Source organism: Nerophis lumbriciformis, linkage group LG10 (assembly GCF_033978685.3).
Source record: "Nerophis lumbriciformis linkage group LG10, RoL_Nlum_v2.1, whole genome shotgun sequence".
NCBI lineage: Eukaryota > Metazoa > Chordata > Actinopteri > Syngnathiformes > Syngnathidae > Nerophis > Nerophis lumbriciformis.
Window position 1 is genome coordinate 28,381,423 of NC_084557.2, and position 19,269 is coordinate 28,400,691.

The 19,269-nt window shown below is 38.0% G+C and overlaps 2 protein-coding genes across 5 annotated transcripts in view; one reads left to right on the plus strand and one right to left on the minus strand.

Moving 5' to 3' along the window:
- Positions 1-5,733: 5,733 nt before the first annotated feature.
- c1qtnf13 (C1q and TNF related 13) lies at positions 5,734-15,360 on the plus strand. The gene is made up of 2 exons (XM_061969295.2): positions 5,734-5,852; positions 13,233-15,360. The coding sequence occupies exons 1-2, from the start codon at positions 5,828-5,830 to the stop codon at positions 14,234-14,236; spliced, it is 1,029 nt and encodes a 342-aa protein (XP_061825279.1). The 5' UTR covers positions 5,734-5,827; the 3' UTR covers positions 14,237-15,360.
- A 573-nt stretch (positions 15,361-15,933) lies between these two features.
- Positions 15,934-19,269, minus strand: part of nr1h4 (nuclear receptor subfamily 1, group H, member 4) — a 59,294-nt gene continuing 55,958 nt past the window's right edge. For all 4 annotated transcript variants that reach the window (XM_061969292.1, XM_061969291.2, XM_061969293.2 and 1 more), the window contains 2 exons: positions 17,745-17,858; positions 15,934-16,302 (listed from right to left, as the gene is read on the minus strand). In XM_061969292.1, coding sequence (XP_061825276.1) covers positions 16,064-16,302; positions 17,745-17,858 — 353 coding nt within the window. In that variant the 3' untranslated portion in view covers positions 15,934-16,063. The remainder of the gene's footprint in view (positions 16,303-17,744; positions 17,859-19,269) is intronic.

The window sequence follows — 19,269 nt, forward strand, 5'->3', positions numbered from 1 at the left end:
TCAAAGAGATATCTTTTAAAATCATTCATAGTTATTACCCTGTAAAGACTGTGATGGCTAGATACAAGAAGAACATTGACGTTACCTTCACCTTATGTAACATGCATCCAGAGACTGTTTACCACCTGTTTTGGACTTGTGAAAGCACTCGATCACTATGGCAGGGCATCTGTCGCTTCATCCTGGACAATATTCATGACAAATTTGTGCTTTGTTTTAAAGATGTGCTATTTGGATTCACACAGTATGAAAAGAAATTTGAAAAGGAATTTTACCTTTGCAACCTCATTATACTATTGGCTAAGTTTTATATTCATAAATGTAAGTTTCTCAATACCTGTCCTGTTTTTTGTGCCTTTAAAAAAGATTTAGAACTCTACATTAAAACACTCTCTACCTCTAACAACCAAAAAGCTGTGAAAACGATGATGCTGTGTTCCAAATTTAAGTTATTTACTGAGATTGAGTGAGCCTCTGGCTTTGCACTTTGTTTATTATATATATATATATATATATATATATATATATATATATATATGTATATATATATATATATATATATATATATATATATATATTGCATTCTATTTTAGTTACTTTGAATTTACAACCCTTTGGCGCTGTTTTGTACTGTTTTTGTACTGTTTTGTACTGTTTTTGTACTTACTTTGATTATTATTTTCAACTGTTTGTAGATGTTGAAATTTATAAATAAAAGTTTATAATAGAAAAATTAAAAAAAACATCTGCTGGGCAAAGATTAGACAATTATCCATCCATCCATCCATTTTCTACCGCTTATTCCCTTCGGGGTCGCGGGGGGCGCTGGAGCCTATCTCAGCTACAATCGGGCGGTAGGCGGGGTACACCCTGGACAAGTCGCCACCTCATCACTGTAGTTAAACTCTATTTATTACCACCTTCATGACTATGCAACGTAACATGTGCGTATTGTGTGTCAGTGACGTGCGGTGAACTATACACCAGGTGAGGCATAGATACTTTTGGAGTTTGTTTTTTTTCGTTTTTTTTTAAAACTGAAATTCATATGTTCAGCTTTAATCATTGTTGATTTAGGTTGCACATTAGAGTAACAAGAAAAAGAAAGGAGTTATTCGCTTTCATTAAAACGTTATCATAATGATATCATGATATGATAAATGGGTCCAAAAAGTATTTAATAAAGTTGTTATTAAACACTTTTTGGTCCCATTTGTTTTTCACAAAATAAATCAAGTATTGTGAGTGTATCTTACCTTTTTGTATTTGTATCTGAAGCAGCAATAGCTATCCTCCAGGAAAACCTACTTTGTATAATCACATTCATTTTATCTTAGAGTCCAGTTTAGAGAAGTATTTTATCTTGGATACAGTATATAATCTTCCATATTGGCATACACATTCTTTTAATTCAATTTCATTCCAAGTACCGGTAATAAAACAATATTTTTGCGTCTGACAAATACACCCACACACGCTGGCTTACTCTAATAAATATGCCATGTTTGTTATAAATACAGGTTTTTTTTTAAATCACAAAAAAAAAGGCCGTCTTCCGCTGGAGAAACATGTGTCTGCGAGCTTGAGCGCCCCCACTTCTCCCAGTGTGGTGAGTCAGAGTACTGCTGAGGCATTGAACTGCAAGTTGACAATATATCGCCCCCTATTGTGAGGCAGAGGTACTTGCTGCCTCATGGCCTGCCTCTTCCCCGTGGCAACAAGCACCCACTCGCTCAATACACTTTGTGTGAAGCCTTGGAGGCACCACTTGTGTCTGCCTCACTTCTCGTCTGCCGTGTTATTTTCATCAGGAAACACGGAATTTCAGCGATTTTGACCATGAACATTTTTAGAATATACAAGAACCACACCAACATCACATAGAAAGCATAGACCAAAAGAGAAATATTAGAATTTATTTTCTTTTATTACTTTGTTTTTGAACATCTCATGGTTAAGCCACCTGGTGGCAATGTGAGGCACTGCTTCAATTGCCTCCCATTTGCATGCATTGAATCTTGTTTCATAAAATTGTCATGTATATTCATTTGACCAAAGTTGTCATTGTTCTTATATTAACATTACTTTCCTAGGCCATCATTTCATCCTGACATCCTGGATGAAAACTAAAGCTTCCCGCCCAACCTGATGGAGTTTAAAAATTGCTGCAAAGAGGAAAAGGCGAAACTGCCCAAAGATATGCGTGCCAAGAATGTGGCATCGTATTCAAAAATACTCAAAGCTGTAATTGCTGCCAAAGGTGCGTCAACAAAGCATTGACCAAAGGTTCTGAATACTTTACATGTGATTTTAGAGTTTTTTTTATTTTTAATAAATTTGCGTAAACATCTACATTTCTGTTTTTTTTGTCAAGATGGGGTGCTGAGTGTACATTAATGAGAAATAAAATGAAGTTTTTTGATTTGAGCAAATTACTGCAATGAAGCAAAGAGTGAACAATTTAAAGCAGGTGTGTCAAAGATACGGCCCGCGGGCCGAATCAGGTCCGCCGACAGCTTTCCTTCAGCCCTCCAGTTTGTTAAGTATAAAAATGAGCTGAAATTTTTGGATGAAAGAAACTGCTGTTTCTAAATGTGTCCACTGGATGTCGCCAGAGCAATTATTTGTGTCCCCTACCTCAGTGTTTTTCAACCACTGTGCCGCGGCACACTAGTGTGCCGTGAGATACAGTCTGGTGTGCCGTGGGAGATGATCTAACTTCACCTATTTGGGGTAAAAAAATATTTTTTGCAAACCAGTAATTATAGTCTGCAAATGATGTGTTGTTGCTGAGTGAGTGTCGGTGCTGTCTAGAGCTCGGCAGAGTAACCGTGTAATACTCTTCCATATCAGTAGGTGGCAGCCGGTAGCTAATTGCTTTGTAGATGTCGGAAACAGCGTGCAGGTAAAAGGGTGTCTAATGCTTAAACAAAAAATAAACAAAAGGTGAGTTAGGGAAGGCTATGCAGAATTAAACTAAAACTGAACTGGCTACAAAGTAAACAAAAACAGAATGCTGGACGACAGCAAAGACTTTCTGTGGAGCAAAGACGGCGTCCACAAAGTACATCCGAACATGACATGACAATCAACAATGTCCCCACAAAGAAGGATAAAAACAACTGAAATATTCTTGATTGCTAAAACAAAGTAGATGCGGGAAATATCGCTCAAAGGAAGACATGAAACTGCTACAGGAAAATACCAAAAAAAGACAAAAAGCCACCAAAATAGGAGCGCAAGACAAGAAGTAAAACACTACACACAGGAAAACAGCAAAAAAGTCCAAATAAGTCAGGGTGTGATGTGACAGGTGGTGACAGTACACCTACTTTGAGACAAGAGCTATAGTGATGCATGCTTGGTTATGCTTTAAAGTCATATCCAACAATTGCGACGATGACTTTTTACTGTCAACGGAGTTTCGTTTTTTAATGATTTCTGCTGGTGGTGTGCCTCTGGATTTTGTCAACGCAAAAAATGTGCCTTGGCTCAAAAAAGGTTGAAAAACACTGCCCTACCACACGCATGACTTAAAAGGGGGCAGAGCTATGTTAGGATAGAGCAGTGGTTCTTAACCTTGTTGGAGGTACAGAACCCCACCAGTTTCATATGCGCATTCACCGAATCCTTCTTTAGTGAAAAAAAAAAAAAAAAGTTTTTCAAATTGAAGACAAAGTTATATATTTTTTTACTGGTGCACAAAATGAACCGTGCATGAACATCACCTTGTTCAAAGAACAAAACCAACACAGTGCATGAACTCACAACAAAGTAGACACCTGCAAATCAGATGGAAAATTAGAGGAAACATTGTTTGGGGGTATCCATAACCATAACACGCCGAAAGGGAGAAGTTTTTATTTACACGATGAGTCGGGTGTGTCTTGACCTCCATGGCGGAGGCTCAGCCGAACCCCTGAGGCTGACTCACCGAACCCGGGTTAAGAACCACTGGGATAGAGGCAACACTTCTTTGGTTGGACACTACCCACTTACGCTGCTTATTAGTGATAGTATACAAATTGATAATCTGTGCATTGTGTGTTGTACTTAGGACTGGGGACACATTTTCTGGGCGCACATAAATATTCTGAAATAATATTTGTCCCCTTCTTACTTTACGTGTGATCACTGATAAATGAAATGAGTCCAAATACACAAGTTTGTTGTAAACAGTGCTACATACTGTATGTACAGAATAAACCACATTGTTAAACCACTCAGTGGCCTAGTGGTTAGAGTGTCCGCCCTGAGATCGGTAGGTCGTGAGTTCAAAAAACCCCGGCCGAGTCATACCAAAGACTATACAAATGGGACCCATTACCTCTTCTTGGCACTCAGCATCAAGGGTTGGAATTGGGGGTTAAATCACAAAAAATGATTCCCGGGCGCGGCCACCGCTGCTGCCCACTGCTCCCCTCACCTCTCAGGGGGTGATCAAGGGTGATGGGTCAAATGCAGAGAATAATTTTGCCACACCTAGTGTGTGTCTGACAATCATTGGTACTTAACTTACTTAACTTAATTATGTTAGTACATCAGTTGAGGAAAATTAGTACATTCATTACATCTTCTGATAGATTACATATTAACACCAATTAACACTTTGAAACTCTACCAGACTCAATTCCACCTATTTGACTAATGGACAACTATAAATATCAACTAATGAAGACAGAATACAATTAACTGCTACATGTAAGTGTAAATAAAACGTTATTATTTGTACATTTTTAGAATGTGGTTGGTCTAATATTAAACAAAAAAACAATCTGAAATTATCTGTTTTTTATAAGTTATCATGCCATGATTTTACCAGTCCGGCCCGCTTGGGAATAGATGTTCCTCCATGTGGCCTCTGAGCTAAAATGAGTTTGACACCCCTGATTTAAAGAGATATGAATACTTTCCATACCCACTGTATCATGCATGAAATACAAATGTTAAAACTAAGCTAAAACATTAAAGATATAATAACGCTAATGCAATAATTATTACATAAAATAAGTATGAATACAATTAACGATACATCCATCCTGCCATCCATTTTCTACCGCTTATTACCTTCGGGGTCGCGGGGGGTGCTGAAGCCTATCTCAGCTACAATCGGGCGGAAGGCGGGGTACACCCTGGACAAGTCGCCACCTCATCGCAGGGCCAACACAGATAGACAAACAACAGTCACACTCACATTCACATTCACACACTAGGGCCAATTTAGTGTTGCCAATCAACTTATCCCCAGGTGCAAATAAGTTACAATGTGATAAATGTGTAAAAATACTGTAGCTATTTGGAGTAACACTTTGACATACAGTAAATTCATACAGCAAATTATGGATATCAATATATTAGATACATATTAGATATATTGACATTCATACAGTAAATTGTGGATATCGATATATTTGAGATATATTAGATATATTGAGAGAAAAGAGAAAAAATACAATACCAACAAATACAAGTAACAAAAATGACAGTGTACTCTGCCTCTTTTACAGTATAAATTGTGTCACATGGCAGGGAAGCAATAGTCTTATGGTCCTGCTTTTTCACAAGTTACAACAGCTGTGTTAGACTAAACAAAACAATAATTAGACTTAACAATGGACTGCAGTTCTTCCATTTGACCTTTTTTTTTTTTACTGTGCATGGCCAAAGATTGGAGGATAGTTTGGAGCTCCTCCTCTTCACACATGCAGACAAAATGATCACTTTGCGCTTCAGGCCTGTTATGTCAATTTACTAGGACATGAGCATTGGTCCAACTTACTGGAACTTTATGTAATGAAAAAAACAAAAACAGACTAAGAAAACGAGGATGTTTGGAATTGACATGCTGGCAGGTGGGTTTTTTAAATATTTTTTGTCATTGTATTATTCTGCAAAAGTATTGATTTGACATAACTTCACAGAAATATTTGGTGAAAAAAAGTGAGTAAATACGAGCTATAGCTGAGATAACCAGGCGGACACTGTTTTAAATATCATGGCAATATTAAATTATATGGGAATGTAATTTACAAAAAAAAACATGTTTGAGTCTTTTCCTAATTGTACCAATATAAAGGCTTAAAATGCTGCAAGTTTTTTATTTGTTTCGATTTTTTACCAGCTTACTCAGTTATCTTTTAACATGTTTTGAATCTATATTGTGTATATTACAGGCATTGTGAGAGAAAAGTCCATACATACATATACCACTATAGGTGGCGTGACAAAGGTGAAAAGTTTTCAGCTATCGCTTTGTAATCATTACCCTTTGAACCTTTGAAAAATACAACTGCATCTCAATACCTTAGAATATGCTGCAACAGTTTGATTTCAGAATTTCAGTTCATACCAATACCAATTAAAGGCAGACAGTGAAAACAATTACAATACCATATTGAACTTGTTGACAGTTTCCTCTATATTTGATCACATATAGAATTTGGAGTTTTTATTAGCTGTAGATTTTGATCATTAAAATTATTAACCAATGAAAAAACATACTACCTTTCACTCTGTGTATGATTTTTTTAATTGAACTATTAAAATAAATGAACTTTTCAAATATATTCTAACTGAATGAGATGCACCTGTGTTTATACGTGTACATGTTGTGAAAATGCATCTTTGGCAAGAAAATAAACAGTCTACATTCATCTTGGTAGAAATAACATAAAACATTTAAAACATAGCATATTTCGTCTCCAAACAGCCCTTTTAAAATGTGATCTTTGAGCCAGATGCAGCATGGGGCCTTGAAATGAAAATTAAGTTATTTATTTATGTAAATATAGGCAAGGCAAGGCAAGGCAACTTTATTTGTATAACACTTTTCATACACAAGGCAGACTCAAAGTGCTTCACAGCACAACATGTGGTTCAACAAAGTGAAATGAAAGAAAATAAAAGCAAAATTAAAATGCAGACAATAAAAAATAAAAACTGTGCGGACGTTAAAAGTTAAAAGATTAAAAGATTTAGCTGAAAGCTAAGGTGAACATAAAAGTTTTCAGTCTAGTTTCAAAAGTAGTCAGAGTTGGGGAAAGTCTGACATCTTCAGGAAGTTTATTCCAGCTATTTGTTGCATAGTGACTGAATGATGCTCTCCCTATAACATTAAAATTAAACTAAAATAGCGTCACCCGTCTTTTTATGGGCTGTTCTTTTTCGCCTCGCCTCACCAAACACTGCCTCCTAAAAAAAACATTGTTCAACTCACACAAGGTCAGGTGAAGCAGAACTTAATCGAGTCCTGTGTGTGCATAGAGAGGACAGACAGTATCAACCGCACTGTGCAGGTGCTATACCCAGTGAAGGGTCCTGCATTTGGTACCGTCAGTGGGGGCTGAGGCAACTTAAACATTTTAATACCATCAATATTGCAGTTATGCATACCATCAATAATATATAAAAAGGCAACACAACAAGGTGTGGCGTTACAGATATAAATAGGGGTGTTGGGGGGGATTCATATTTAGTTCACGTATTGGGGTTGAATACTAATATTACGGTGACAATGCCGTAGGATGCAGAGAAGTCAGGCAAAGTGCAAGCAGGAGGTCCCTAACGCAGGTCTAGCAGGAACTCAGAAGACTTTGGCATACAGAAGAAAATGAACAGGCGCTGAAGGAGGGAACAAGGCGGAACTAAATAGAACCAATTAAAAATGTGGAACAGGTGTGCTGGCGGACAAGGAACACAAGGTAAAGGTGCAGCAAAACAAAAGAGACCAAACAGGAAATAGCCTAATACCAATCGAGAGCACCCAAAAAAAAAATGATACAAAACACACAAAAAATAAACAACAAAGTCCAAACTGTCTTGCGGGATCATGGCAATTACTGAGAAAGAACCCCAGTAAAACCTTTACCTTACAATACATTGTCGTCGATATGCCTGAATTACATTTCTGCTATAGGAACTTTACCCCTGTAAAATTGGCACTTGTATAAACTCAACTCAACAATATTCATCTAATAACATGACAAAAACATACAATCATTTTATTAACATTAGGGTTGTCAAATGTAATGCATTAACTCATGTGATTAATCACAAAAATGATCACATGTACTATATAAACACAGATTAATCACATATTTTATTTTGTCCACAAATGCTCCTTCACTTTACCTATGGATGCTCAGCGTGAGTTGCTATACGGTCAATGATCAGTTCAATGTGTACGTCAGTGCAGAGATGAGTGAGGAGACAGAAATGTTTTTGATTCAAAATTCACCCTAACGGGAGTTCAAAGACATCCGTGGTTATTTGCATATATTGCACATTTTTGCAGCAATGAATACTCTTATTGAAGCAAAAAGCAAGTTTAAAATGTATTCTATAAACAAAACACGTTTTTGAGGCAGCTGCTGGCAAAAACGGCACCAGTACCATGACATCAAGCAATGGATGACAGATTACACTGGCGGATTATACCAGCAGAAATGTTGTCAATAAAAGTACCACCGATACATTAAGAAAAGTGATTCATCATGATTAATCCAGACTAGAAAGTGTGATTAATCCGATTAAAAAGATAAATAATGTGACAGCACTAAATAGAATACATCCTCTTCACTAAAGATAAAAGTTAAAAGTTAAAGTACCAATGATTGTCACACACACACACTAGATGTGGCGAAATTATCCTCTGCATTTGACCCATCCCCTTGATCACCCCCTGGGAGGTGAGGGGAGCAGTGGGCAGCAGCGGTGGCCGCACCCGGGAATCATTTTTGTTGATTTAACCCCCAATTCCAACCCTTAAGTTTGAGTGCCAAGCAGGGAGGTAATGGGTCCCATTTTTATAGTCTTTGGTATGACTCGGCCGGGGTTTGAACTCACAACCTACCGATCTCAGGGCGGACACTCTAACCACTAGGCCACTGAGTAGGCGGTAGATGCTGGTTATCTATAAACTAAATGTCTATGAATGCTCTCATTCATCCAGGTCATTGTCATCTCAGGGCATTCAATCGATCGCAACTGGACTGTTTGGTTTGTCTTGGAAGACGTTTCGACGCTCATCCGAGTAGGCTCCATCAGTTCGTGCTCATAGACTTAGATTGGTCAGATCTAGTCTTAGACTCACACGGCGCACTTTTCCGTGTAAACATTTGTCCGAGGAGGGGGACCTTAAACGATGGTTTAGTTTGGCTGAAACGGGGCTTAGGCTAAATAATTATTCGTTTAAGGGGTTAAACGACTTAGTGTAGACATGGCCTTAGATTGGTCAGATAGGTGCTGGTGCCAAAACCCCAAATATTTATACTCCAAAAATCCAGGAGAGTGTGCCTGGGGAACGATGGTTTCGCCCTATCCTAGTGAGAAAAACAACTGTTTTGATGCAAACGATCAATCCTAACTGTCAAAGCCAACAACAGTCGTTGAAGTGTATTTTCCCCTTGTTAGCGTTGAGGTATTGTGTGGCAGAACGATTGCTGTGGATCGACTACCAGTCCAAAATAGTCGGAATCCCTCACGTTAGTTGTAAACAAATTGCACCATTGGCATTCTGGTCACCTTCTGTGACCAGAATGTTTCTAACTACTGTTTTTTGTTGGGGATAAATTGCAGTCTTTTAGGAACGGTTGAAAGGACAGTGTTGTATCTGGGAGACAAGTGGTGTCGCAAAGGATGTTTTTCAACCTTGACATAGATGGCTTCTGCAAGTCCGTTTTTGTACCACCTGTCCTCTCTGTCCAGAATATGTACATTTTTGTTCTCAAAGAAGTGCTGTTTCTCCCTGAGGTGCAGGTAGACAGCTGAGTCTTGGCCTGAAGAGTTTGGCCGTCTATGCTGTGTCATATGTCGGCTTAGTGGTTGTTTTGTTTCCCCAATATATGAATCATCAGTGCATTCATCATTACACAGCATAGCATATACCAGGTTGTTTTTGTGGGTGTGGAGTGTCTGGTCTTTAGGATGCAACCAGTCTCTCTCTCAGGGTGTTGCCTGGTTTGAAGTGTACTGGGATGTTGTGTTGGTTCAAATTAAAAAAATTTAAGAAGTTTTTCAAAGTCAGAAAGCAACTTGAAAACAGTCTGTTAAACATAATCTCTGCAAAATGTTGACAAATGAACTACCATAACATGCTATGTAGACCACAAGGAAGTGTTGAAATGTCGAAAAATAAATCACAATATGACCCCTTTGAGTCTTTGCCACTATAAATAGCAGTGCCTCAGCTATATAAATATATAAAGATACACACACACACGCACACATGCACGCACGCACGCACGCACACACACACACACACACACACACACACACACACACACACACACACACACACACACACACACACACACAAATTCTTGTATTTGTTACCTTCTTGAGATATCTGAAAAATGTTTACCTCTTTAGGACCAGCCTTTCTAGATATATAAAGATTTGTATTTACAACATTATTGATATATACATACTATGCAAATATAAAAAAGGTAAGCTCTTAGTAAATAATTTGTTTTGTAGAATTTTTTGTTTGTAATTGGTTTTTAATCTTCATTATTTACTTCGTTATTACAGTTTGTCTCTATATACATATTTATTTCATTTATTTTATTAAGTTTGGCCTAAGGGGGCTTATTTCAATTTCTTACGCACACTTGTTATTTCATATGTTGACCAGAGGGGGTGCTCTTCAAATTTTAACACACACTTGTTATTTCATACGTTGACCAGAGGGGTATACTTGCCAACCCTCCCGGATTTTCCGGGAGGGTTGTCCTCCCGGGACAAATTTTCTCCCGAAAATCTCCCGAAATTCAGGCGGACCTGAGTGACGTGTCGACAGCCTGTTTTCAAGTCTGCTTTCCCACAATATAAACAGCATGCCTGCCCAATCACATTATAACTGTAGAATGATCGAGGGCGAGTTCTTAGTTTCTTATGTGGGTTTATTGTTAGGCAGTTTCATTAACGTCCTCCCAGCGCGGCAACAACACACAAAAACAGCAGTCACGTTTTCGTCTACCGTAAAGCAGTTCGTCTGCCGTAAACAGCAATGTTGTGACACTCTTAAACAGGACAATACTGCCATCTACTGTACATGCATATGTGACAATAACATCTACGGCTTTTAGAGAGTGCAGTGCACAACTGCGCACACAACAAGGAGACGAAGCAGAATGCATCATCAGAGAGGGTGTTCAGCATGGTTAAAAAAAATAGTGACAGAGAATAGAACAAGGATGGACAATTCAACCCTTAACTCAACAATGAGTAGATGAGTGTTTTGTGTGTGTATATGTGTAAATAAATGAACACTGAAATTCAAGTATTTCTCTTATATATATATATATATATATATATATATATATATATATATATATATATATATATATATATATATATAGCTAGAATTCACTGAAAGTCAAGTATTTCTTATATATATATATATATATATATACATATATATATATATATATATATATATATATATATATATATATATATATATATATATATATATATATATATGAAATACTTGACTTGGTGAATTCTAGCTGTAAATATACTCCTCCCCTCTTAACCACGCCCCCATCCACGCCCCCCTCCACTTCCCGAAATCAGAGGTCTCAAGGTTGGCAAGTATGCAGAGGGGGAACACTTTTAAAAACGACATAACTGTTTCAGATGTCTATGTTTTTGTATCTGTCCCTATTTCAAATAAACCTCTATAATAATAATACAGTCCATTTGAAAAATCCCTCCTTTTCGGGACCACCCTTATTTTGATAGATTTCACCACCAGGGGTGCAAATGAGATCTCTATTTTTTGTGTTTTGTAATGTGCTTAAGGCCGATGACAAACGAGTCACGGACTACAGATGGCCCCTGTGCCGCACTTTGGGAAAGCAGCTGTAGAAGCTAACTGCTAATGGCCACTATAGTCGTAGTACCGTAGTGTATTTGTTCATCCTATGGTCACATATGGGACACGGGTTGTCTTACGTCAGCACCGGAAGTCGTAAAATCCGCTGTTCACCTGGCGGGTTTTTTCGGGGATGAACAGGGAAGTCCTTCTTTAGCTGTCGTCTTGTTTTATCATATATTGCTGGCTTTGCACCTGTCAATGTTTACTTTTGTATGCAGAGTGTCCGCCTGAGATCGGTAGGTTGTGAGTTCAAACCCCGGCCGAGTCATACCAAAGACTATAAAAATGGGACCCATCACCTCCCTTGCTTGGCACTCAGCATCAAGGGTTGGAATTGGGGGTTAAATCACCAAAATGATTCCCGAGCACGGCCACCGCTCCTGCTCACTGCTCCCCTCACCCCCCCAGGGGGTGGAACAAGGGGATGGGTCAAATGCAGAGGGTAATTTCACCACACCTAGTGTGTGTGTGACTATCAGTGGTACTTTAACTTTAACTGAACTTTAACATTAAATAAATAAATAAATCCTTACTTTGGAGCAATGTTCACAGACTCTAGTATTTGGCTCTCTATTACAGTGGTTCTCAAATGGGGGTACGCATACCCCTGGGGGTACTTGAAGGTATGCCAAGGGGTACGTGAGATTTTTTTTAAATGTCTGTCAAATAGAACTGTGAAAAGAAGTGCAACAATGCAATATTCAGTGTTGACAGCTAGATTTTTTGTGGACATGTTCCATAAATATTGATGTTAAAGATTTCTTTTTTTGTGAAGAAATGTTTAGAATTAAGTTCATGAATCCAGATGGATCTCTATTACAATCCCCAAAGAGGGCACTTTAAGTTGATGATCACTTCTATGTGTAGAAATCTTTATATATAATTGAATCACTTGTTTATTTTTCAACAAGTTTTTAGTTATTTTTATATCTTTTTTTCCAAATAGTTCAAGAAAGACCACAACAAATGAGCAATATTTTGCACTGTTCCACAATTTAATAAATCAGAAACTGATGACATAGTGCTGTATTTTACTTCTTTATCTCTTTTTTTCAACCAAAAATGCTTTGCTCTGATTAGGGGGTACTTGAATTAAAAAAAAAGTTCACAGGGGGTACATCACTGAAAAAAGGTTGAGAACCACTGCTCTATTAGATGCAATGGTTTTCCGTGTTCGAACCATGATTTTGGTCCTAACTTGTTCACCGGGGCTCATACGGAAGGTACTTTTCCTTGTTGATGTCTCAAGAAGGGTAGAAATACAAGAACACACACACACAGACACACACACAAGCACACAAACATATGCAGGAGTTGATTGTTGTCTTCTCTGACCATTGTCCTCCTTCAGCTGCACCCTGTCACCTGGCAGCCATACTGATCATGACCACCTGCTGTGGCCCAGTCTCGCCCCTGCACGGACCACCGGCGACTACGGGCTCAGCCTTCTCGGCCACGCGCACCGACAGCATAGTCGGCGGCAAGCAGAGCGTGGTGACTTTCAACAAACTGTCTGTCAACATCGGAAGGGATTTCAACCCGGACAGCGGCTACTTTCGCTGCCGCGTCCCGGGAGCCTACTATTTCTCCTTCTCCGTGGGGAAATTCCCCAAGAAATTGCTGTCTGTCATCCTGGTGAAGAACGGGCTGGAGGTGCAGGCCATAGCGTATGATGACTACCGCAGGAAGGGCCGGAAAGTTGAAAGTCAGAGTGTCATGATCCCGCTGGAGCAGATGGACACAGTGTGGTTGCTGCTGCAGCGCAGTTCTCAGTATGCTCTGTACAGCAATGCCGGGCCTTACATCACCTTCTCGGGTTACCTCGTCTATCCTGACGTTTCTTCCAGCACCTACATCAGCAACCACCTGACTCCTCACTCCAACTGCCCCCCTCAGGCCGAGTCCTGGGCAGAGCAGCCACGATCCGCCTTCTCGGTGGCACGGACTACCCCCGTTCTAGGTCAGAGCAGCAAGCAGAAGCACAAGTCACCTTTGACCTTTGATGTGGAATACGTCAACATCGGGGGGCATTTTAACGCATCCTCCGGCAGGTTCACATGCCGCTTCCCGGGGGCGTACTATTTTGCTTTCACAGTGGGGAAACACCCTCGCAAGGCCGTTTCTGTGAAGCTGATGACCGGGACGGGCCAGGTGCAGGCCATGGTGTTTGACGAGGACACGTCCAAGAGGCGGGAAATGCAGAGTCAGAGCTTGCTGCTGTCCCTTCGCCAGGGCGACACCGTGTGGCTGTACAGTCAGCAGAACGAGCGCTATGCGGTGTACAGCAACCAGGGCAGGTACATCACCTTCTCTGGCTTCTTGGTCTATCCTGCAGCCTCTCACTCATACCACTAACACGGACTTAGAAGTGGTATACACTTAATGGGGACTTTTCCTGCATAGAGAAGTGTATAAACATAAAGTGTTTACTTTTTTTTTTTTTTTTTTTTACAAACCAAAGATCATTTTATGTGTCTGGTGCATTGTCGTGTATGTCCACAAGGTGGTAATCTGACACAAGTAATCGCAGAAGTTTACATATGCCATGTTTAACAACATGTTTAAAGGACAGGGGTGTCCAAACAGATGCATTGTAATTAATTATAGAAAAAAAATATAATTTGGAAAAATAGAGCATAAAGGCACATTGTAAAGACAACACGCTGAAATGTTGATATTAGTAGAACTAAAAATAACACAAATATTTGTCTTTAAATATATACGATATAGATACAATATTATGTTTTTTTTTTAGCCATTTAATAAAAATATGCATCATAACAAAAAGGGTAATATTAAAAAAAAATGGATGGATGCTGATAGTCCAACTCATACTGACTGGTATACACAAGCTATGGAGATGATATCAGTAGAAAAAACTGCATTTAGTTTAAATAATAATTAGTCATATATTGGAATATGGGATCCATTATTTAAATTTGTTTTAACTATTAAATGAACCTAAAATCTTATTTTATCTTTGTGGAACATATTGAACACAATGTGTTGTCAAATTTATGAGATGCGATGCAAGTGTAAGCCACTCTGACACTATTGTTCATTTCTTAAATGTTTTTATAATATAAATGAGGGATTTCTAATCACTGCTATGTTGGAGTTATCATTAATATTGATACTGTTGTTGATATCATTCATTTTTTGTTTGACTACTTTTGGATTGTTTTGTGTCATGTTTGTGTGTCCTCTCAATTGTTCTGTTGATTGCTATTCTGAATGTTGCTGGGATGGGTTTGGTTGTGGAATTGGAACTGTATTATTATGGTATTATTGTGTATCATTTGGTTGGACCGATTAATAAAAATGAAAAAATAAATACAAAGATAAAAAAATAAAAATGGAATTAATACAGTAGTACCTTATCTTGCGACCTTAATTGGTTTTGTGATGGAGCTCTTAACTCAAAACACTTGTAAGTCAAATTAACGTCTCATATTGAAATCAATTTAATTGATGCTTGTCCCACCTTCCAATTTTTTTAAACATGTAATATGCTTTTTGAAAATAAAAACTAACTTTTTCATAAGAAATTAGCCACGTTTGACCTGGTCTACTTGAATGTTTTACTGATACTCGTATTTTAACTTATCTTTACTTTTCTTAACCTCTGTTCTTATGTTTCTTAAGTACTATTATGTGTTTTTATATATGACAATGACAATTTCAGTGCCGTCTGTCTCCTGCCTTGGTGAGCCAAAGACAATTTTCCCCTGCGGTGGACATTCATCCATCAATCCATTTTGTAACGCTTGTCCCTCCTCATTGCAGGGCCGCCAGTAAAGATGTATTCTTATCTATTCTAAATATTGTATGCAAAACAATATAATAGAACAATGGTTCTCAAACTTTTTTTTTTTTACCAAGTACCTCCTCAGAAAACACTTGGCTCTCCAAGTACCACCATAATGACCAACATTAAAATACAGTAGCGTAGTAGGCACAGGGGGACAAGCAATGGATGAATGGATGGATCTTAAACTACACAAGGCCACCAGTCATGCCAATAACGTTAATCAACTGACAATCAAGCCAACTGGTTGTGCAGGAGTTTATTTGAAACATGTACAGTATATCAACAGATGTACACCATATATACACTGTGGACCGTGACCATCTTTCAAGTTCAAATGTCCATGCTACAGTACATCCCCGTTCCTTCTCTTGTCACTGCACATCCCAGATCTCACAGAGAAGCGGTGTGAATTTGTGATCGTTCATCCTCCAGGATGTAAGCATTTTTGCATGATAGTGATTGAGCGTTCTCAGCTCGGTCAGCCGGCCCAGAAGACGTGCAAAGTACTGAGGCTCCTGCGGACGCTGCAGGACGCACAGCTTCTTCAGCACGTCCAGCATGGGCTCCTGCAGTCTTTCCACCGCCTGTTGATCCTTCACATAAGGCCGATCTAGGGGAGGGTTTTAGGGTCTGTTTAGTTCAGGGGTGTCCAAACTACGGCCCGTGGGCCAAGTGCGGCCGTCACAAGTTTAATAAGGAATTTGGGAATGTGCCTCCAACTTCATTTTTAATACCTGACACTATAAGTAGCACTATTTTGTGAACATTGTGAGTCATCCAGGTTAATGACCATTAATTGCAATTAGAAGTGCACACAGCACAGCATTTTTACATATGATGTAATCCTAACAAACGTTCCCTCTCACGGTTTAAATAAACTAACAAAAAGTCAATATGCATGGTCACACATAACACTACCTGCTCACTGAACTTTGTAGATGTTATAAAAATGTCCAATCCCAACACATAATTCAAAATGACACCCATTTAAATCCCCTGCTATGCAAGATGGGAAAATGCAAAACACTCTCTTGTCACTTATCCATGTTTGGTACATTTTAGCTGCTTGATATTTCTCAATGAGTACCGAACTTTAAGGAGGACATCACAGAAGTTAACAAGGTAGGTGTCGAACTTTCATATACTTTCAATATCCAATTATATTAGTTATATGTCCATGATACTAATATATATATATATATATATATATATATATATATATATATAAGCGGTATATATATTTACCACAATCTAAAAATGTTCCAAACCCCTGCGTTAGACAGTGCTCAAAATCCCATGAAGAGCAGGGAAACCTACAAAACAGGCTTGTAGGGATGTAGGGATAAACACACACACACACACACACATTATATATATATATATATATATATATATATATATATATATATATATACATATATATATATATATATATATATATATACATATACACATATATATTGATTTTGAGCACTGTCTAACGCAGGGGTTGGGAACCTTTTTAGCTGAGAGAGCCATGATAGCCAAATATTTTAAAATGTATTTCCGTGAGGGCCATATAATATTTTTTAACACTGAATACAACTGAATGCGTGCATTTTTAAGTAAGACCAACTTTTTTAGAGTATAATAAGTCTCGTATTCTTTTTAATAACATTGTTATTCTGAAGCTAACCAAAAATACATCAAATTCTTCTTACCATTAATGCGACTTTGTGAACAGGTGCGATAGAAAACGGATGGATGGATTAAAATGCATGAGAATGTTTTATATTTTAAACGTTATTTTTAACAGTGTGATTACCAGCGGAATCATTCATTACTTATCGTGTTAAGCAATGTCAGCTAAGATTTATCTGAGAGCCGGATGCAGCCACATCTGGCTCGAGTGCCATAGGTTCCCTACCCTTGGTTCTAACGGATAAACCACCCGGCCAAATTTGTTTTAGCCCATTGCAGCTCCTAAGTCAAAAAGCTTGGACACCTCTGGTTTCTTTAGACATCTGAGCTCTGCAACACAAAAACAACTACTGTATGTGAATAGCAGCTCACCTGCTGTCAGGATGGTTATAGCGGTGAGGAGAGCCTTCTCCTCCTGCAGCATGTGGAGCTCACTGATGCTTTTGTAAAAGTTGAACATCGGTGTGATGAACTCCTCTGATATACCTGAAAGACAAAGGTACTATACTGTAAATGCAGCAGTGCAGAATTCTCTAAGGGGCGCAACAAAAATAAGAGGGAAAAAAGATTCATATTTAATTGTGCTTAAGGCGCACAGTATACAGTATGTGTGTACTGGCATTGCATATGCACTTCCCGTATTTTTCGGACTATAAGTCGCAGTTTTTTTCATAGGTGCGACTTATACTCACGAGCGACTTATGTGTGAAATTATTAACACATTATCGTAAAATATCAAATAATATTATTTAGCTCATTCACGTAAGAGACTAGACGTATAAGATTTCATGGGATTTAGCGATTAGGAGTGACAGATTGTTTGGTAAACGTATAGCATGTTCTATATGTTATAGTTATTTGAATGACTCTTACCATAATATGTTACGTTAACATACCAGGCACGTTCTCAGTTGATTATTTATGCGTCATATAACGTACACTTATTCAGCCTGTTGTTCACTATTCTTTATTTATTTTAAATTGCCTTTCAAATGTCCATTCTTGGTGTTGGGTTTTATCAAATACATTTCCCCAAAAAATGCGACTTATACTCCAGTGCGACTTATATATGTTTTTTTCCTTCTTTATTATGCATTTTCGGCCGGTGCAACTTATACTCCGGAGCGACTTATACTCCGAAAAATACGGTATTTATGCATTTATTCATAAATATACTATTACAGTAAATTAAGAATGTATTGTTGTTGTTTAAGGAGGTTTAATTTTCATTTTGGCGTAGACTAAAATTGTAAACATTAAAATAACATATCGGGCACTAACTGTTTTATACCAAATGACTGTGTTAAATTTGATTGACTGCAATGGTATGAACAAATATAATACAATAAGACTAGTATTATAAATAATTCCTTAGATAACATGAGCAAATAAAAATTGAGGAAGTTATTGAGTAAATTTTTTCTGAAACATTAAGAAAGGTTTACAAGTTCGACTGTTCCAAGCATCAATGTCATATTTTTTTTAATCAATTTCATATGACAGGCGCCTCCTGTTTGACTGTGATGAATAAATTCCCGCAAAGTAAGAATCATTAATTATAAATAATAATTTGTATGAATACAAAATATGAAAATGAATTTAAAAAAACCAACACATAAATTTTATAGCTAGAGCATAAGAGACTGTTTACAACTCTCTAAAAATGTTTTTTCAACATTATGAGAGCCCTTTAGACATGAAATAACACCCTTTAGTCACCTTTACACTCTTTAATCCATAATAGAAGTGTTGTCTGAGGCTGAGCCAATCAGTGGCGATGATACTGAACAGGGACTCGGATGGTTTGGTCTCATCTAGTGGCCAATACTACCGTAGTATTGATATTTGTGGTTCATGTCATACTTGAAAATTCTTAATTTAGGACCAAAAATGGTAG

Coding starts and splice junctions, on each gene's coding strand:
- c1qtnf13 (XM_061969295.2), top strand. CDS start 5,828: ATGTTTGGAATTGACATGCTGGCAG. Junction 5,853..13,232: donor TGGAATTGACATGCTGGCAG/GTGGGTTTTTTA, acceptor GTCCTCCTTCAG/CTGCACCCTGTCACCTGGCA.